General features: G+C 44.4%; 1 protein-coding gene across 1 annotated transcript in view; it reads right to left on the bottom strand.

Moving 5' to 3' along the window:
• Positions 1–1,722: 1,722 nt before the first annotated feature.
• The window catches only part of LOC136632218 (uncharacterized), a 33,822-nt gene continuing 17,013 nt past the window's right edge, over positions 1,723–18,531 (bottom strand). The window contains exons 5-8 of the mRNA XM_066606951.1: positions 17,115–17,322; positions 14,903–15,046; positions 13,551–13,684; positions 1,723–3,234 (exon numbers count right to left, since the gene is read on the bottom strand). Of these exons, the coding sequence (XP_066463048.1) occupies positions 2,995–3,234; positions 13,551–13,684; positions 14,903–15,046; positions 17,115–17,322 (726 nt within the window). The 3' untranslated portion in view covers positions 1,723–2,994. The remainder of the gene's footprint in view (positions 3,235–13,550; positions 13,685–14,902; positions 15,047–17,114; positions 17,323–18,531) is intronic.

Below are 18,531 nucleotides of genomic sequence, written 5' to 3'. Positions count from 1 at the left end.
AAGCTGTGGGAAGCCAGGACAGGTGAGTATAGGCTCTTTCATTATTTTTCTGCATGACCAGCATACATAAAAATTTATAATTCGGAAAAACCCTTTCTGACATGTATGGAGTGGGCTGGGGAGTAGAGCACTCTGCATACATGGTGGATGTCTGTCTTTGATGGTTTACACTCACCCACAATCACGGCTGTTAACCCTTTAAATGCCACTGTCAATTCATATAGTGACATTTAAATGTCCGGACTGGGATTAAGATGTACCTAATGGCCCCCCTTGCGATAAGATCGTGGAGTGCCATCAAGGTGTCATGGCAGTTGGACGACTGTGGCACATCTTAATAGAATGCCTTTCCTAATACAGTGCAATGCAACACTATGGTATTACAATATACATAATGTAAGTCCCCTATAGAGATATAAAAAGGAATAATGAGTAAATAAAGCATTTTTAATTATTATTCAAACTCACGCAGTTTAAATAGTCAGAAAAAAACGCAAAACACTGGTTCATGTGCTAATACTCTCCACAGCAGTGAGCATATTACCTTTACTTAGGCCTTCTTTAAACAAACGCTATTGCGCACATTTATGCATGCAGAAAATCCGCTGCGGGAATCACAACCATTAAAACCCACTGACATTGGCTGATTTTCTGGCACAATTTTGCCGGGGAAAATACGCTAGATGCTCTATTTTGGCCTGTATTTGCGCACCTGAGGCTCTATGGTGTGCTCAAATGTGCCCTTGTCCCAAACGAAATTGCGCTATTCACAGTACAATTTTGCGGTGTTATTCGATAATGCCGGTGAATAATTAGGGTGGCCTGCCTACTCCTTCAAGTGCTCTGCCTGTTGAAACATGGCCTAACTGTCTTCCGTGCAGATGTGAATAGGGCCGGCAGCGGGGCAAAGATCAGTAAGGAACGAGGATCCGCTCACCAGAGGACGGGATCAGGCTCTATTCCGAGCGCAGTAATGTTCTCCTCTGGCGAGCGTGATTATACTTACTCTTGTGTAAAGGAGGCCTTATAGTTTTCCCTGATTACACATGGCTTTCATTTGTATGGTGTGATATGGTAGGTGTCTCAGATAATGAGGTATGTCCTCACTATACCAATCTGCCCAAGGCAATTCTGCCATGGATTTTCATAATAACTTGTAACTGAAAATCTGACATTTCTGCAATTGTTTGCTATGTGAATGAGCTCATTTGTAATTCAATGGAGCTAGTCTGCGGCTTTTGTGAATTATTTCACAAAACTTTTTAGGAAGCCAGTTAGAGATGAGCGAGTATACTCGCTAAGGCTAACTACTCGAGTGAATAGTGCCTTAGCCGAGTATCCTCCCGCTCGTCTGTAAAGATTCGGCTGCCGGCGCGGGTGACAGTTGAGTTGCGGCGGTGAGCAGGGGAGTGCGGGGGGGGGGGGGAGAGAGAGATCTCCCCTCCGTTCCTTCCTGCTCTCCCACACAACTCCCCGCCCGCCGCCGGCCCCCGAATCTTTAGAGACAAGCGGGAGGACACTTGGCTAAGGCACTACTTGCTCGAGTAGTTAGCCTCAGCGAGTATACTCGCTCATCTCTAAAGCCAGTGGATGTAGCATAAAATATTTCATTCACGTGCATTGCAAGCGAAATCTATGCACAAATCATACAGAATCCTCAGTATGAACGTAGCCTAACATGTGAAAGTGTTCAGAAAAAAAAATGTAAATGAAACACAAAAATAAAAATGAACACATACGAACATTTATTAGACATGTCAACATGACAACAAAAAGGAACAAATTTATTGTTTCAACGATTGGATTTAGTAAAGTGTACAGCTCACCCATTTATTTTTTATTTTCATAAAAAAAAATAATAAAAGTCTTACAATGTAGTCAATTTACCCAAAAATGGTACCAATAAAAGCTACAGTTCACCACGGAAAAAACAAGCCCTTATATGGCCGCGTCGACGGAAAAATAAAAAAGTTATGGCTTTTGAAAAATGGAGATGGAAAAATACCAAAAATCGTTTGGTCCTCAATGCCAAAATAGGCCATGTCCTTAAGGGGTTAAAGAGTTCAAAATTTTCTCTTTCCCTGCACAAATGTGCAGGAATAGAACATGCTGCATATTTATTTGTGCAACCGAATTGAACCGATTGACATCAATGAGTTTTATTTTTTAAGTATTGCGCGGGTAAATTTTTCAGCCTACATGCAATTTCAATGCGATTTTTCTTTTTTTCTTTTGAAATAACTTGCGATTTTCATGCACGTGCAAAACTTGCATGAAAATTGCATGCTGCAGAGGTGCGATGCATTTTTATCGCAAAGCACATTACAGTCGCAGCAGAAATTACAGGTTTAGGACTTATTCAGACAGGCATATATCGGCCAGGTTTTCACGCCCAACCGATATACCCTGTGCGTTTCTACAAGGGGAGGAGGTGGGCCTGTCTGGGAGCTAGTGCACTGAGCTCCCACCCCCTCTCCGCCACTGATTGCAATGGGAGGACCGGAGGTGGAGCCAAGTTCCGCTTGTCCCATTGCAAGCAGTGGCAAGGGGCGGGGAGAGTGCAGAGGGGGCGTGGGAGCTCAGTGCGCTAGCTCCCGGCCAGGCCCGCCTCCTCCCCTTGCAGAAAGGGACAGCGTATATCGGCCAGGCATGAAAACGCAGCCGATATACGCCTCTCTGAATAAGCCCTTAAGGCTTCTACCCACTAGTGTTTTTTTTTCTTAACACTGCGATATCGCTGCATTTTTTAATGCGAATGTCAATGGGACTTTCTAATGTTAAAATCACATCACACGAAAAGTGCTTTAGTGGGGGGTTTTTTGTGTGATGCGATTTTAACATTAGAAAGTTCCATTGACATTCGCATTAAAAAATGCAGCGATATCGCAGCATTAAAAAAACGCTAGTGGGTAGAGGCCCTCAGGAGTGTGATAGACTGCGCCCTCAGGAGTGTGATATCAGACTGAGCTTCTCACCCAGGTGAATGCACCCTCATTATTCTGCTTCTATGAAAAAGTTGATGGATTCATTAATACGACCTTCATAATACGGCTTTAGTATTAACTTTTTTACAGGGTCATCCTTGTTCCATGCAAGGCAAAATCTCTGCTCCGTGGGCGGCTCAAACTTCAGTGATGATTCAAAACGGAAAGCACTGTGTCCATTAGAGAATTCTTTGACATAGAAGATTAATTCACTGGTCTCGGTTGGTATTTCTTCTGGCAATTCACTCTCCTGTTCACGAAAAAAGTTCATTAGTTAAACAAAGTTGCAGTCTGTGTTCACAAATGCTACTTAACAAGATTCTGTAATCCTCTTTTTGCACTCTTGTCTGAGGGCAGCATGATGTAGTGCTTGTCACACTGATTGCAGTGATGTCTGCTTTGTGGATCTGGGCAGTAGTTTTTAAGAAACTTGCATTTTATCAGCAGCAGCAAATACAGATGATTAGTTAGGTAAGTCCTGGATATTCATGAACTGCAGGGTAGCTACACTCACCCTACCCTTCAGCCACTGATTGCTTGCTGTCTGCTTATTGCTGTGCAGAGAGGGAGCTGCCAATCATTGGCCGGAGTGTGGGGTGGGTGTGATAAGCCTGCAGCTCATGAAAACGCAGAACTACTATAACTAGCGTTACGCACGCAAAACCCGTGTGTGTGGTACGAGAGAGCCCTTAAAGGCATGCAGGTTTCTCCAAAACTACTGCACAGATCTACAGAGACATATCACTGTAATCATAAGTGACAGGCACTACTTTATGCTGCTCTTAGTGAAGGCTGCAAAAAGATGGCACGAGAATCTCTTTAAGATGTGTGGATCTATTAACTTAAGTTAGTAAAAACTTTTGCATGCATTTTGCTTAAAATATCCTATTTTGTGTATAGAACTCCTACACTCCTATGCTACAATGTTTATAAACCTACTCTGGCTAGATCAGTTGAGTCTCATAGATCCATCCTCTATGCCAAGATATGCCCACTCACATGGGCGAATTTTCTGTCCATACTATTAAGTCCATAATTTTTACTGAATGAATGCGGATCCATTGAATTACAATGGTGTATTCAGATGTGCGTATTTTACACAGACCAAAATAGCAAATGAAAGTCTATGGGAGTGTAAAAAAAATCATGGATGTTGCATATACCTCTGTCCTTATAAATCTGCCTATACTGATACAACATTGAAGTAGTGATCTTTTTCAAACATATATAGTTATAATTGCTATTTAAATCATAATCTTATGGCTTATTTAGACAAACGTGTTTTTCTCCACTTATGCGGCGGTGATAATCACGGCCCCAATGGGTTTCAGTGGTTTCAAATTTCACTAGCTCTTCTCTCGTCTGTTAATACTATAGCTGAGAAAAGATAGGATATGCCCTATCTTTTCCACACGGTGAATGATATAGGGCAGGACCTATCTTCCTGCATTGTTTTTTCAAACTCCTGCACCATGGTGCAGTGTTCGAACGGCCGGCAAAGGGGAAGAAATTTTTCCTCGTTCAGGTACAACTATGCTCCATGGCAGCGAGTGTAGTTGCGCATATGGCTGTCTGAAACAGTCCTTAGAAAAACAATCTGATCCTGAACTTCCCAGGAGAGTTAGAGGTAACTCTGTGTCTCGTAGGAATCATGGTAGATCCATTGCTCACAGTCGTGGTAGAGGGAGACCCAGTGAGTCCAATGGAGGTTTTTTAGGACAACCAATCTCCAATTACCTGCTGCGGGATCACAGGGAATAAGTGAAGAAAATAAATTGAATATTAGGCCTGGACTAGAAGGGGATAGCTACGATTCTGTATCTGCCTCAGAAAATGACTCATGTTTGGGGGAGGAGATTATTAATCTTTCCAATAATACCCTCACTGCTAGTGACATAAGTCTTTGAAGAAGGGCTTATCTTTTGTACTTATTACTCGGATAAATAAATTTTCTTGGCTTAAAGATATTTCTCTCTTCACATGCAAACTAACATGGAAAATATATTTTACTCGCTGTGCTAGAAAAAGAGCCGGCGGTTTGGGCTTGGATATGAGTGAGATACCTGATCTATGACTTTTGGAACGTCTGTTTTAGGATGGAAAGAGGTCAGTTGGAGAAGGTCCTTTTATGGACACAAAATGTAAAGACTAAAGCAGCAACTTTAAGGTGCAGATAATCCTTGACACAATACTCACATCTGCTTCCTTATATGAAGACTCTTTATTGTAAATGACAGAGCCACTACAAATCCTGCAACGTTTCGACTGATACAATCAGTCTTTTTCAAGCATGTGAGATACCTGATCTACGGCTATTGGAATGTCTGTTTTAGGGATGGACAGAGGCCAGTCGGAGAAGGTCCTTTTATGGACCTTAAACTTAAAGGGGTGGTCTCGCGAAACCAAGTGGGGTTATACACTTCCGTATGGCCATATTAATGCACTTTGTAATATACATCGTGCATTAAATATGAGCCATACAGAAGTTATTCACTTACCTGCTCCGTTGCTAGCGTCCTCGTCTCCATGGTTCCGTCTAAATTCGCTGGCAGCTTGCTTTTTTAGACGCGCTTGCGCAGTCCGGTCTTCTCCTTTCGGCACGAGCCGCTTCAGTGTGCTCCCCGCTACAGCTCTTCTGCGCATGCGCAGATGAGCTGTCACTGCTCGGGAGCGCGCTGGAGCGGCCATTCTGCACCATCCTCTGTTAGAGGAAGGTGCAGAGCCGCTCAGCTGTCCTGCCATCCAGCTGTCCTGGTAAGTGATGGGCCGGGGGGGCTGTCGTCGCTGTGCCGGGGGGGGGGCTGTCGCTACGATGGGGGGGCTGTCGCTAGGCCGGGGGGGCTGTCGCTGCGATGGGGGGCTGTCGCTGCGATGGGGGGGCTGTCGCTAGGCCGGGGGGGGGGGTGTCGCTAGGCCGGGGGAACTAGCGCTGGGTCAGGGGGGTAAGTGATGGGTCGGGGGTGATGTTCACTGACAGGTGAAGGCCCCGGAGCCCAGCGCTGGGCTCCGGGGCCTTCACCTGGGCTCCGGAACCTAGCGCTGGGCTCCGGAACCTAGCGCTGGGCTCCGGGGCCTTCACCTGGGCTGAGGGTCTAGCGCTGGGGAGCCGGGGGCTAGCGCCGGTTACCTGCTGCCTGGCGGTGGGTGACTGGTCGGCGGCTGCGGGGCGTCTGGTCGGCGGCTGCGGGGCGTCCGGTTGCCATGGAGATTACAAGCATTTGAATTCCCCGCCTCCAGAGATGACGTCATCAACAGAATCACGTGACTGGCGTCTCGGGAGCGCGCACGTCGGGCTGAAGCAAGGGCTGTACACTTTGGGAGAAGAACCGGCGGCCATCTTTGGAAAAGTTTTTAAAAGTTGCTGAAACGCTGGAACAGTGAGTAGAAACCGGCTTTAAAAGTCATTTAAACGGGTGCTTAGTTTTGTATGCTGAATAAGGGGGACTGGGCAAAAAAAAAACTCACTGCTTCCTCGAGACATCTCCTTTAAAAGCATTAAAGGGGTGGTCTCGCGAAACCAAGGGGGGTTATACACTTCCGTATGGCCATATTAATGCACTTTGAAATGTACATTGTGCATTAAATATGAGCCATACAGAAGTTATTCCACTTACCTGCTCCGTTGCTAGCGTCCTCGTCTCCATGGTTCCGTCTAAATTCGCCGGCAGCTTGCTTTTTTAGACGCGCTTGCGCAGTCCGGTCTTCTCCATTCAGCACGAGCCGCTTCAGTGTGCTCCCCGCTACAGCTCTTCTGCGCATGCGCAGACGAGCTGTCACTGCTCGGGAGCGCGCTGGAGCGGCCATTCTGTACCTTCCTCTGTTAGAGGAAGGTGCAGAAACTGGAGCTGCCCAGCGGAGAAGCCCCGAGAAGCCTCCCAGGTAAGTGATGGGTCGGGGGGGGGCTGCCGCTGCGCCGGGGGGGCTGTCGCTGCGCCGGGGGGGGCTGCCGCTGTGATGGGGGAACTAGCGCTAGGCCGAGGGGGCTGTCGCTGCGATGGGGGGGGCTGCCGCTGTGATGGGGGAACTAGCGCTAGGCCGGGGGGGCTGTCGCTGCGATGGGGGGGCTGTCGCTAGGCCGGGGGGGCTGCCGCTGCGATGGGGGGGCTGTCGCTAGGCCGGGGGGGGCTGCCGCTGCGATGGGGGGGCTGTCGCTAGGCCGGGGGGGGCTGTCGCTAGGCCGGGGGGGGCTGTCGCTAGGCCAGGGGGGGCTGCCGCTGCGATGGGGGGGCTGTCGCTAGGCCGGGGGGGGCTGCCGCTGCGATGGGGGGGCTGTCGCTAGGCCGGGGGGGGCTGCCGCTAGGCCGGGGGAACTAGCGCTGGGCTCCGGAACCTAGCGCTGGGCTCCGGGCCTTCACCTGGGCTGAGGGTCTAGCGCTGGGGAGCCGGGGGCTAGCGCCGGTTACCTGCTGCCTGGCGGTGGGCGTCTGGTCGGCGGCTGCGGGGCGTCTGGTCGGCGGCTGCGGGGCGTCTGGTCGGGGGCTGCGGGGCGTCCGGTTGCCATGGAGACACAGCTGGCGGCGTCTCGGGAGCGCGCACGTCGGGCTACAGCGAGCGACGGGGAAAGAGCCGGCGGCCATCTTGAGGAAACTTTTATAAGTTGCTGAAACGCTGGAACGGTAAGTACGAACCAGCTAGAAATGTCATTTACAGGGGTAATTAGTAATGTATGTTTAATGGGGGGGACTGGGCAAAAAAAAAAATTAACTGCTTCCTCGAGACATCTCCTTTAAGGCCTCCCTCCTAGCCAATACGCTTTTACCAAAATATTTGAAAAAATTGTCTTATTGGACAAAAAAAAAATGCCTGAACGATATCAGAGGTCTTGTAATCTCACATCCTCTGAGCTTTTGTCATTGTAAACTTTTGAGGACGACCAGGAATTGATTTAAAAAACCCTCTTATAAGGGTATTAATAGCATTGTTTTGAACTGAGTAACATATGTTGATAAGTGTAAGTGCTTCCTTAACCCCTTAGTGACCAAGCCTGTTTGCGCCTTAATGACCAGGCCAAATTTTGGAAATCTCACGTGTCACTTTTACATGGAAAAACACCGTAAAGGTTTTGCATAGCCAAGTGATTCTGACATTGTTTTTTTGCCACATGTTGCACTTCATTTAGGCGGAAAAAATAGGCCAATAGAATTTGTGTATATTTATTAAAAGCGCCAAAATTGGGAACATTTTGAAAAAATCATTTTTTTCACATTTCCAACTGCAATATCTCAAATATGTGCAAACATAACATAGAATATTTGATAAGATATATATTTCCATCTGTTTACTTTACTCTGGACGCACATTGGAAAAACGTTTTTTTTGTTTTTTTTAACCATTTAGGAGCCGTACAAATTTAACATTAATTATCAATTATCATTGAGGAACACTTTGGATACCCCTGTTTTTCCCATGCTCAGAAACATACCCATTGTGGCCCTAATCTACTGTCCGTATGCACAATGGGGCCCTAACCAAAAGGAGCAGCGGGTGGTTTTCAGAACAGACATTTTACTTGAGGGTGATTTAAGCCCCATTGCCCACTTGTAGACCCCTTAAGCGGCCAAAACAATAGAGAACACTCACAAATAACCCCATTTAAAAAACTATACCCCTTATCGCATTCATCTAGGGGTGTACTGTGTATTTTGACCCCACCGTTCTTTAAAGGAATCAAAGCAAAACAGGAGGAAAAAATTACGATTTTTGTTTTTTTGGCAATTATGTCATTTTAAAAATATTTTTTTTGTACAGCATACATAGGAATAAAGACTTTTACCCCAAAATATATACCCCCATTTGTCCCGTGTTCAGATATATATGCATTGTGGCCCTAATCTTCTGTCTGGATGCACAACGGGGCCCAAACTAAACAGAGCGTCAAACTTTAACTGTCTTTTAACTTTTACGTGATCGCCATTATCCATTGGATAGTGGCAATCACGGGACCGAAGACCGCTCACCGCAGCCCCCTGTGACATCTCCGAGCTCTTGGCTACCTTTAGTAGCCAAGAGCAAGGAGATTTTAAATTTCCTCTAGCCCTCCCCAGCTTCTGCGCTTGCGTCCGCCATTTTGGCGACGGGCGCATGCGACAAAACAGGGGAAGGTCCACTGATATCGATCTCATAAGGGAGACATCGCCGGTGGGCTTGGTTAAGTAATTTCACCTCCCCTCACGGATCGGATCCCTGACTGGAGGTGAAAATTAAGCTTTTGTTTACTTTTACGTGATCGTCGTTATCCATTGGATAACGGCGATCACGTGACTTAGAAACGCATACCGTGGCAGCGATCATGTGACCGGGAGCTGCATACAGCGGCTCTCGGTGAGAGCTCCCTGTTACTCATACTATCCGTAAGGGGAGCTGAAATCAACATTTTAAAACTTTTCATTAACTTTAACGTGATTGCCGGTGTCCGCGGCCCGGGATGACAACTCCATGCTGTCGGCTACCTCCGGTAACCGGCAGCGTGGAGCTGTCTCGTCCTGAGCCTGCAGGGCTGTTATTCCCAGAGGAGGCATGTTTTTACGTCCTCTGGGAATTAAGCCCAGTAGGCCAGGACAAAAAAGGGCAATTAGCTGGTCACTAAGGGATTAATGATTCTAATACTTATAGAATCTAGAACAGCGATCCCACTGATTCATTTGTTTCGACACTAAAAAACTTGGAGGAAGGGACTTGTTATTTGTATAGTGCCAACTTATTTCACAGCGCTTTCAGGTAATTTGTTTATTACCCCCCAGCATGCTGGGTACTCATTTTACCAACCGCAGAAGGATGGAAGCCTGAGTCAACCTTTAGCCAGCTACCTGATGGTCGATGGGGATTCAACCTGCAACCTTCAGGTCGTGAATGAGTGCTTAGGACTGCATTTTGCAGCCTTAACACTCTGCGCCGCACAAGGCCCCACTACACCACATTTTCGAGCAAGGCAGAGAGGGAGGCTTTGTTAGTCAGAGTGAATCCCTATTCATGACACCAGTCCACCCTCAAACATCCACATTTTACAGTATACTAAAAGTCCACAAAGGATTGACACCCTTGAAGGGGGTCAATTGTTCAGGTGCTAATTTGAGTCTAAATGCTAGCATATATTGACCATATTTTACGTGCATTTGTAAAGGCCCTTTTTCATCGTATACAAGGGACTCATGGATGTTCTAAGAAACCTGGAGGGGATAACAGTTGATAGTGGCATTAAGCTGGCAAATCTCGATATTGAGGCATTATATAGCTCAATCCCCCAGGAAGCTGGCCTGAGAGCAGTTGGTCATCATATCGGACAAAAGAATGTACAATTTGGTGGACATAATCAATTTGTTATAGACCTATTGGAGTTTGTTCTAATGCACAATTTATTTCTCTTTGAAGGATACTTCTACCACTAGCTTAGGGGTGCAGCGATGGGGAGCCCTTGTGTCCCAATATAAGCTAACTTGTACATGTGCTGGTGGGAGGAGAAAATTGTCTTCTAAGATGCCCTCCATTGTTAGAAATCTCAGATTCGTTTGTGGCTTAGGTACATTGATGATGTATTGATTTTATGGACTGACTCCATTGCATAATTCAATCAATTTGTGGAGCTTCTCAATATCAATGATCTTGGTTTGGAGACTACTTCTAAGATACAAAAATCCTCTATTTCCTTTCTGGACCTTACCATAGAAAAAATGAGGACAATTATCTATCATCTACATTTTTCGTAAACCCACAGCCTATTAATGGACTTTTGTCCTGGAATAGCCATCATCCTTTGGCTCTGAAGAGGGGTGTCCCAAAAGGGCAGTAACTCTGCATGAGGAGGAACGGTTTTGATGAGATAAATTATCTATCAGAGTCTAGAGACCTAGAGAGAAAGTTAGTGCAATGTAACTATCCTCAGGACACGATTGACTGAACCTTCACGTTTGCTTTTGGCAAAAAAAAGAGAGGTTCGATTGATACCTGTGTACAAGAAACTGCTGGCGAAAAAATATCCCTAACAGCCACCTATGATACTTGGGCCCAATAGATTCTGCATTTTGGAACATTACTAACTAAAAGGTACTTAATGCAACAGGACATACACTTACGCCCTGGAGGATAGCGCGAGATCAGAAGAGATCTTGCACTATCTGGCAGCTAGAGCTGGCTGTCACCGATAGCTGGCCTCCCGCTGCAACAGCGGGGATGCATCGCAACAGGGACCCCTTCTGGTAATGATCTATGTAGATTGCGGCGCACAAAGATAGGGCGCTACCTCTGTGACATCATCGGACTCTTGCAATGTAATCGCGGGAAGCCTGACGGGTTGCCATGGCAACAGGATGCCAGATACAGGCGTCCTGCAGTGCCAGTACCTGAGATTGCTAAAACAAGTACATAAAATAAAGACAATCATTCACAAGAGCGTCAATGGGCAAGGAATATAGAAATAGAGAATTTAAACTAAAACTGCAAATATCGCTTATCTAGTAGATGTTCTTGCCCTATGGACTATGTTGGGAAGGCAACGAATATTGGCACATGTGGGGAACATCAAACGTAATGAAGAAACACCATAAGCTGTTTGCGTAAGAATACAAGGAGAAAACAACAGAAAGGACACTGCTGTAGGCAAGAAGAAGATATAGATGAACTCTTTTTACATCAGTTGGCCAACCCCTCCAAAAACATCACATAGTGATTACGGGAGATTTGAAGTATCCAGACAATTGTTGGGAATCTCTCTCGGGTAAAAGTGATGGATCCAACAAATTCTTATCCGCTCTGGCTGACAACTTTATCTTCCAGAAGGTCAAAGAGAAAACAAGTGGATCTGCTATCTTGGACCTAATTCTTACCAACAGGGAGGGAATGGTTGAAGAAATAAGGGTGGCTGGGACCCTAGGAGGCAGTGATCATGCGATCCTTGAATTTTGGATAAAAAGGGCAGGAATACCTGAGAAAACTCAGACCTCAAGTTTGGATTTCAGACAGGCAGATTTCAATGGACTCAGAAAGAGAGTAGGAAGAATCCAATGGCTGGATGTTCTTAAGGACAGAAATGTCCACGAAAGTTGGGAAATATTGCGAAATGAGATTCTCAAAGCACAATCGTTAACAATTCCTAAAAAAAGAAGATGGTAAGCATTTAAAGAAACCAGGAAAGATGAACACAGAACTTGCATACATATTAAAAATGAAGAAAAACATGTTTATCAAATGGAAAGAGGGGGAAAATCTAAACAAGAATATAACGCGGTCTGTGGAAACTGTAGGGCAAGTGTCAGAAAAGCTAAAGCTAATAATGAATTGAGGCTTGCAACAGAGGCCAAAAGCGATAAAAAAGGATCGCGGGCGTATGTCAAAAGCAAAAGATAAGTCAAAGATGCTATTGAATGCTTACAAGATGAAAAAGGTGAATTGGTTAAGCATGATATTGAGGAGGCCAAATTTTAAAGACACCCCACTTTAAAAAAGACATAGACAAACTGGAACAAGTTCAGAGAAGAGTTACCAAGATGGTGAGCGGTCTGCAAATCATGTCCTATGGGGAACGGTTAAAAGATCTGGGAATGTTTAGCTTGCAAAAAAGAAGGCTGGGAGGAGACTTAATAGCTGTCTACAAATATTTGAAGAGTTGCTACAGTGCAGAGGGATCAATCTTATTCTCATTTGCACAAGGAAAGACTAGAAGCAATGGGATAAAACTGAAAGGAAGGAGACACAAATTAGATATGAGAAAAAACTTTCTGACAGGGTGATCAATGAGTGGAACAGGTTACCACCGGAGGTGGTGAGTTCTCCTTCAATGGAAGTGTTCTAACAAAGGCTGGACAAATAGCTGTCTGGGATGATTTAGTGAATCCTGCACTGAGCAGGGGGTTGGACCCGATGACCCTGGAGGTCCCTTCTGATGCTACCATTCTATGATTCTGTTCATATGCGACAATGCCATAATAATGATCTTGCACAGCTACATTTCCAGGTAGTCGAGTTTATATGTTTTAATGAGAGCATAGAGGATATTAATAAAAAAACTATGCAGAGAAGCAACTTGGAGTTATAGGTTGAATTATGTGGCCCCTGATGGCTTGAATGAAATGCTGTCCCTCAATTGCTTCATTTGAAGGTATTTGAGGAATGTGAACTATAACAGGATATATTTGGTTTGTGTTTGTTTTCTTCTTCCTCTAACCATGCACATCTAATTCCTATATTCATCTTCTTTGAGTAAGTGTCTACTAGTATGTACATCGTGACAGACACTTCATTTGTTGCAGTTTTTTTCTCTCCCCAGCATAGTGGATTTACTATTCTGCAGATTGCGCCCTATTCATATCTCTCTCTATATATATATACCCGTGGCGAGAATTCTACAGCAGGAAATAAATCCTACATGGATGTACCCTTATGGTTTTATGGTGGCTTTGCTGCAATGGTTTTTCTGGAGTAGTTTTGTGAAAATTAGCAGTTATAAACCTATGTCAGAATGTTATAGTTACACACTTCTACCCACGTATTAGAATTGTGCCTGATATACATATTACAGTAGACCCTACCATACTGGGCCAAAGCAGTCAGGTATTATATAGGCTTGCATCTTACCTTAATAATAACAGAATTATTTTGTACACACAGGAGGTAATTCTTATTGTCTACTTTGCAGCTGAATATCACTGGTAGTCCATCATTAGTAGCGAGTTCTCTATATATGTTCATATAAAAGGTCGCTTGTTCCCCTATAAAAATATTTCAAAAATGTTCTTATTAGACAATGAAAATGAGTCTCTACTTTTTAACTTAAACCTACAGAGAATCGAAAACAGTCTACAAAATAGAAAGAGGCCATGTTATTTCTCAACATTTTCAAGATCTTGGTCCCACTTGAGGCTAATTTCACATGGGAGAGTGTGATATTGGGCTGTGAAACGCGGCCAAATATCGTACCCGCCAACCTGCAATTTCCCCGGTTTTTTTTATTTATTATTTATTTTTATTTTTTTTCTTTATGTCAAAAATTCCTCGAATCACTTCAGGGAAGTAGCAATCCTCCATTGTGGCTAACAATAGGAGCCCATGTATGAAAATAATAAACAGAGCTATACTTACCCCTCAGCATCCACTGGGATTCAGCAGTGCGGTCCCAGTGATTGTTATGATATATGATGTCCCAGGAAATCAGGTGACCACTGCACCCAATAAGAGGCTGCAGTCTCACTTCGCTTACATCTTGAGTGTCATGATGTCACAACTTCAAAAATATGATGCTGCAGCTTCTCTTTGGCTGCAGTGGTCACCTGATTTCTTGTGACATCATATGTCACAACAAACACTGGGACCGCAGCGATGCATTCTGGCGGCTGTGTAGGCATAAGTACAGTTCTATTTATTATTTTTATATAGGGGTCCTAATTGAAAAGTTGTTCAGTAACCAGACACAACTCCTCTAAATGATATAATTAGGCTGCCTGTTGCCACCACTGGAGTGGGTTTGGGGAGGAGTTTAGTGAATACTTTATTCATATTTAAAAGGGTTTTCTAGGGCTTAAACAAAATACATAAACATATATGCCCTCTAGCTTAGAGGCTTATGGGGAGCCAATCCTGATACATACTGGATGGGTGCCGGCTGATCATGGCTTTTAACCATTTAAATGCCCTGATGGAGTTTGTGGGTCCTGAACAACCACCCAGAGTTAAGATCACAAGGTGCCGTTCAGTTGCTATAGCATGTGGCCCATCCTAATAGGATACCTGCAGCAATGCCATATATAACAATGCTGAAGTATTGCAGTATATTGTATAAGCGATCAAACATCCAGAGATTTTTATTGGGATGTTTTAACATTTGGTGTCAGCCCAATAAATGTGTTTTTTGGAAAGTTCTGAATCTATTAAATGATTCCAAGTTTTCCCAATCAAATCACTTTTCAAACCAACAGAGAACCCAGGCATACCTTTTTCAACTCCATTTGGATCAAAAGTGGCAACACACTCTTCTGGTTGGACAATGAGGAAATCATCATGGGAATTCCGGATATGATATGGGACGTTTTCATTTACTGTTTGATTCTTGTCAGCCAAGTCATCAGAAAAAGTTACTAGAAAAAAAAATAAGAGTTTGGAAAAATATTTTTAGATAACTTGGATTCTTCTAAAGACTGTCCTCATTTGCATTGCCTTAATGCTTTGAGGACCACAGATTTTTAATTTTCAATTTTTCCCCCTCGTTTTTAGGCCTCGTTTAGATGAGTGTTATTTTAACGCTGATAGCAGCTAGAAAATCTCGCTGCCATCAGTGCTAAAAGATCGGGTGAATGGGCAGCTTCTCACTGGAGGAGAGAGAGAGGAAGGCCTGCAGGGCTCTGGGACTTCCCCATAGCAGGCAGAGAGTGTCTATAGAGGATTAACCCATAGCCCTGATTTGTCTCTCCCTGCTATCTGGAAACCACCCATAGCACAACTGTCTCTCTCTCCCTCTCTCTCTGGGGATTCCCTAAGGAATATCCCCATAGCGCAGAGAGTGGCTAGGGCTAGAGAGAGGGGCGGAGTAATAGGGCTTCTACAGAGATCCTCATAGCAAAGATAGGGGGATGGGGCTAGAGGAGCGGAGTTAGAGGATAGATCCCTCTAGCAACACCCCTCCACCCTTGCTCTCTGGGTAAGCCCTGTAACCCTATAGGCCCCGCTCTGTCTTTCTACTATGGGTTAATCTCCCATGGCCCTGCTCTGTCTCCCTGCTATGGGGGATTAACCTATAGCTCGCTCTGTCTATCCCTACTATGTGAACCCCCAGGGCATATCCCCATAGCATAGAAAGAGGTGGGGCTAGAGAAGGTGTGGAGCTACATGGTATATCACAGGGATTCCCATAGCAAAAGAAGATGGGGCGGTGCTAGGGGCAGATCCGTCTAGCCTTGCCCCCTCCGCTCATGCTCTCGGGAAAAGCCCTGTAACCCCGTCCCCACTCTCTCCTTGCTATAGGGAGTGAGGTGGAGGGAGTCCCCTAGTGTCCCTGCTGCTGGTGAATCACCCAGCGGGGGGGGAGGACAAATACCCGCTACTTACAGCAGGGCATTTAAAAGGTGCTGCCCAGGTTGTAAATTCCTGTTAGACCCCGAAGGATTAAGGGAACCCTCGCATAGTCCCCTCATCCCTGTGGGGACTAGCAGGAGTTTACAGCAGGACATTTAAAATGTGCTTCTGGGCAGCACCTTTTAAATGCCCTGCTGTAAGCAGCGAAGAATCTATTACCTGGCCAGGAGTTTGCATAGATTTCTGCTCCCATAGGAATCTATAGAAACTCCTGCACATCGTGCAGCATGGACCTGCGATGTGGGCATTGTAGCCAAGCATGTCCTATCTTTGTTGGATGCGTTAATTTAGCGCGTCTAACAATCGTCCATGTGAACGCTTCTGTAGTAAGCTATCACGATTTTTTGCCACAGCTGTGGCAGGGAATTCTTTCGTCCCCGCTGCAGTTCCCTCAGCACTGAACACTGTGACAGTTCTGTAACATCACATGATGTTATGCACAGCACAGACCTTACCAGCGCACACATGTCCTATCTTTTGCAGGTACGAGTATTTTGTGCCTGAAGAAATGGACATGTGAACACATCCTAGGGAACAAATGATTCCAACAGACGCGTTTTTGTTTTTTTTTGTGCGCACTTAGATGCGCACAAAAAAAACCACTCGTCTGACCGAGGCCCAAAAAATGTATTTTAAGTTGAAATTTCATATCAGTCTATGGCACTTCCTACCTCAAATATTACTTAAGTCCACAAAAGTTAAAATTTAAAAGTGACAACTTTCCGCACCACTGCATGCCATACGAAGATAACAAAAATAATCTAAAATTCTCAGTTAAGTGTTATTTGGAAGAGTCATCACTGGAGCTGGAAGAAGAGTGCAGAAGCAATCCAGCAATATCTGAACAGAAGCTACGGGGCAACGGGTGAGGTATGATTTTTTTTTTGTATGTTTTTACACAGCACTGAGAAGATTTGATTCAATTTTGTTCACCAGACTTACGCCTTTAAGTATTATTTGGAAAAGTGATGTTTCATCATTTCTAAACAAGAGATTCACATAAATAAAATCGTGATGTGCTGAGGAGTTATTCACACCATATTGTTACCAGCTATATACAAAGTACAATTTTACCTCCAAAATGTATTTCTAGTTTAAAAGCTTCAAGTTTAGTAGGTGGCTCTAGAATCAGATTTCGTCCATCCTCACTGCATGCAAGGAAAAATCCTCTCTTCACTGATGACTCAAAAGTTGTGTCTTTACTTTTGTCTTCACCACCATATTCGCTTTTGTAGAAGATAAATTCACTGCTGACTGATGGAATGTTCGGCAATTCACCTTCCTGTTAACGGAATTTCAATAGTCATCATTAATAGTTAAATTGTCAAAAAGAAAATCATTTATTGAGATCTTCTGTTCCAAACTTCTCTAGGTTAAAGGAGTATTGCGGTTTCTGCAAATAAATGTACTGTGTGTTATTAATTTTAGGAATATAAAAATGATGATATCATGCAAAATGTGCCACAGCCTCTTTATTCTCAGAAATGAAAGAAATATGGTAAAGTATGCAGTTGTGAAGCGGCCACAAGCAGCAGCTAGTCCATTTTTCATGGTTTGCTATGGTGAATTTCACTTGAAGCACAGATGAGAGCTCGGCTAAAGTATTGATTTTGTTTGCTGAAGATTAAGCATTTTACAGCAAGTTTCTCTTTGTCTTTATAAATTCTGTTGAGTTTTATTCATGACACCAGTATTAACAATGTGGTCTATAAAGGCACTTAAAAAATGCATCGTAACCTCAGCAACCGGGTGACAGAAACTGTGTGCAGTTAATTGCATGCAGTGTTTCACTGCTCCAAGACCCAACTGTATCCTGGAATTAGTGTCCTTACCCTTGGAACTCATGTTGATCGCCACCAATCAGTAACTTATATTGCTAGGAATACCCCTTTAATAAATTGATTGTCTGAAGGTCAAAGGAGTATCCCCACTGATAAGTGTGTAATCATTAGCAGTCTCACCATTGGGAATCCCAGTGATCATGTAAACAAGGGGTTCTGTGTCCTGATTTGAATGGAGTGGCAGCTTATGGGACCACTAAGCATAATTAAGTATCTTTGTTCTTATGATTGGTGAGATCCCAACATTTGGTCTCATCCCCACCGGTCAGATACTTATTACCAATCATATGATTAGGAAAGAAGTTGTAACTCAGCGAATACAACTTGGTCCCATGGTATATCTATCAATGCTGACAGTGTTAGTGGGTTGGGAGACACCATAATGACAAGGGTAATGGTAACAGCTAGTTGTCAATTTATACATACATTTCCATGTGTAATAATGAAGGAAAAGAATAAAATATAGCCCTAAGAAAAGGTTCTCCAAAATTGTTATTTCATGAGGAATACAAGAACAGATATGTCCAGGAACAACAGCTGTATGGCCGCCTGCACACGGGCGGAAATCCCGCGGCGGGATTTCCGCCACTGAAAGCCTGCATAGGAGTGCATTACAATACGCACTCCTATGCAGATGGCCGCGGTTTGGC

This window comes from Eleutherodactylus coqui, chromosome 6, assembly GCF_035609145.1.
Source record: "Eleutherodactylus coqui strain aEleCoq1 chromosome 6, aEleCoq1.hap1, whole genome shotgun sequence".
Taxonomy (NCBI): domain Eukaryota; kingdom Metazoa; phylum Chordata; class Amphibia; order Anura; family Eleutherodactylidae; genus Eleutherodactylus; species Eleutherodactylus coqui.
Note: the sequence above shows the minus strand (reverse complement) of the source record. Positions and strands in the feature narration are given on the sequence as shown.